General features: G+C 60.6%; 1 protein-coding gene across 1 annotated transcript; it reads right to left on the minus strand.

Annotated features, from left to right (window-relative positions):
- Positions 1–724: 724 nt before the first annotated feature.
- Positions 725–2254, minus strand: ATRAID (all-trans retinoic acid induced differentiation factor). The gene is made up of 5 exons (XM_031065785.1): positions 2215–2254; positions 1631–1781; positions 1174–1295; positions 985–1085; positions 725–895 (listed from the first exon to the last, which is right to left on the minus strand). Exons 1-5 carry the CDS (start codon positions 2252–2254, stop codon positions 791–793), a joined length of 519 nt encoding a protein of 172 aa, XP_030921645.1. The 3' UTR covers positions 725–790.
- Positions 2255–2298: the final 44 nt, after the last annotated feature.

The raw sequence follows: 2298 nt of genomic DNA on the forward strand, positions 1-2298 counted from the left end.
CGCTCACCTCAGCTCTGGGCAGAGCCCCGAGGGCACAGCCAGCGCAGGGAGGGCGCTGTGAGACACAGGTTCACTCTCCTATGAAAATTTTTAAAGTGTAATAAAGGACAATAGGAGGTAGATACCATAAAGCAGAGGTTATTACAGCCGGGTGCATTGTGGCACTCGGCCAAGAGCACCCTGTTATCTTCGGGGCTGCCCCTTAAATACCTTTTAATTACATCAGCCTGTTGCATACCTATAGCTCTTATTCATATCCATAAACTAATTTACGTTTTCCAGGAACTATTTTACAGGCCCCTCCTCTGAGCTGCCTTTTTAGAGCGCGTGTGTTTCTTGGCTGTGGTTTTGGCTCCTTCTTATCTCTTTCAGTTTGGGCTTTGGTCCATGATGTCCTCAGACGGTGAGTGCTGATGGTTGGCAGATCTGTATCAGGTGTGCTCATCCTGTGTTCGTTGGACGTTATCCCAGCCCAGCAGGCATTTTAACACAAGCACACTGATATCAGCTATTTCACTACTATGTCTAAGCTTAATTAACAACAGAAGTTGTTAATTAAAAACTATAACAAAGTTACTTTAACACTACCCCTATAAACTAATTTTAATATTTGCAGATAGCCAGCATTCTAATCCATATCTATAGCAGTGGGAATTTGCACAGCCCCCCTCCCGTGGGTCCCGCCCCACACCCACCTTTCCCGGGAAGGAAGCAGACGGACACACAGCGAGGACCTGCAGCTTTATTGAGCCCCGGAGCCTCCCTGGGCAGGCACGGCGCCCTGCCCCGCTCAGGGGCTCTTGGCCTTCCTCCGCTGGGTGCCCCACAGCAGCAGGGACAGGGACACGGTGGCGCTGCCCAGGATTCCTCCGAAGAGAAGCAGGGGGAAGGTGTCCTGCCAGGACAGGAGTGAGCACCAGGGCAGGCAGCCCTGCGCTGCAGGCAGGGCCCAGCCAGGGCCAGGGGCAGCCCCACAGCACTCACCTCACGCAGGCACCTGTAGCCATGGAAGGGACCCTCACAGAGGCACTGCACGAGGCCGGGGCCGTCGGGGGCACACACAGAGTTTTCAGGGCATGGCCAGGCTGGCAGAGCAGAGCAGAGCAGGGCATCAGGGCATAGGCCAAACCCCGGTGCCAGCCCCATGCACCCAGTGCCAGCCCCGCACCGTACCGAGCTGCTCGGAGCTGTTGCAGGGGTTCCTCTGTCCCTGGCACAGCCGGCTGCTCCTGTCCACTGTCACGTCCTGCCAGGCGTCACTCCCACCGGGACACTCCAGCGCCGGCGGCACCGTGCTGCGGGCACAGCTCAGCATGGGCACAGCTCAGCCCAGCACCGCACTGCGGGCACAGCTCAGCATGGGCACAGCTCAGCCCAGCACCGCACTGCGGGCACAGCTCAGCATGGGCACAGCTCAGCCCAGCACCGCACTGCGGGCACAGCTCAGCATGGGCACAGCTCAGCACGGGCACAGCTCAGGCCAGCACCGCACTGCAGGCACAGCTCAGCATGGGCACAGCTCAGCACGGGCACAGCTCAGCACGGGCACAGCTCAGGCCAGCACCGCACTGCGGGCACAGCTCAGCACGGGCACCACAGGAACCCCCAGCCCCGCTCCCCCAGCACTCACAGGCTCTGCAGGCGGGTGAAGCCCCGGAAGGAAGCACTGGGGACAGCTGTCAGCGGGTTCTCAGTCAGGTCCCTGCGAGCACACGGAGCTTCAGTGCCATCCTGCACCCCAGCCCGGCAGGCATTGGGGGTACCCCTGGCACCGCACTGAACTCAGGTGGTGCCCACGCCCCCAGCACCCCCCTGCACACCCTGGGAGTGCAGCCCTGCAGCCTCACAGGGCTCAAAGGTCTCTGCAGGGCTGCTGAGGGAGCGCTTGCTCATTAACAAAAGCACTGACAAGCTGAGGTGTCACGGTGACCTGAGGGCCAGCACGGCTCACTGGGCTCATCTGGGCGCTGAGCCCTGGACGTGACACCTCCCTGACTCCTGTCTCCCCAACCCGGGGATGAGGACACGGTGGGACTGTGGCAAAAGCCAAGATGTGACCATGTGGCTCATCTCTCCTGTGCCAGCACAGGCCCCCACTGGCTGTCCTGTGACAGTGGGCACCATGACAGCTCCAGAAGGATTTGTCCCTTGCTCCTGCTGAGGCTGCCTGGACAGACGGGTCCCAGCGCCCCCCGTTCAAAACCGGGGTCACACCCGGTTTGGTGACACCCTGTGGACTGTCACTGGCAGCCATGAGGGCAGGGAGCAGCCAGTGCCCCTGGGAGCAGCAGGGGACGG

The sequence above is a fragment of the Geospiza fortis genome, unplaced genomic scaffold (assembly GCF_000277835.1).
Source record: "Geospiza fortis unplaced genomic scaffold, GeoFor_1.0 scaffold1866, whole genome shotgun sequence".
In the NCBI taxonomy this organism is placed as follows: Eukaryota; Metazoa; Chordata; class Aves; order Passeriformes; family Thraupidae; genus Geospiza; species Geospiza fortis.

Excerpts from the sequence above, each read along its gene's own strand:
- ATRAID (XM_031065785.1), bottom strand. The coding sequence starts at position 2,254 with ATGGCTGCCAGTGACAGTCCACAGGGTGTCACCAAACCGG. Across the intron at positions 1,296-1,630 it reads TTCACCCGCCTGCAGAGCCT|CACGGTGCCGCCGGCGCTGG; the intron begins GTGAGTGCTGGG and ends CTGTGCCCGCAG. Across the intron at positions 896-984 it reads GCTACAGGTGCCTGCGTGAG|GACACCTTCCCCCTGCTTCT; the intron begins GTGAGTGCTGTG and ends CTGTCCTGGCAG.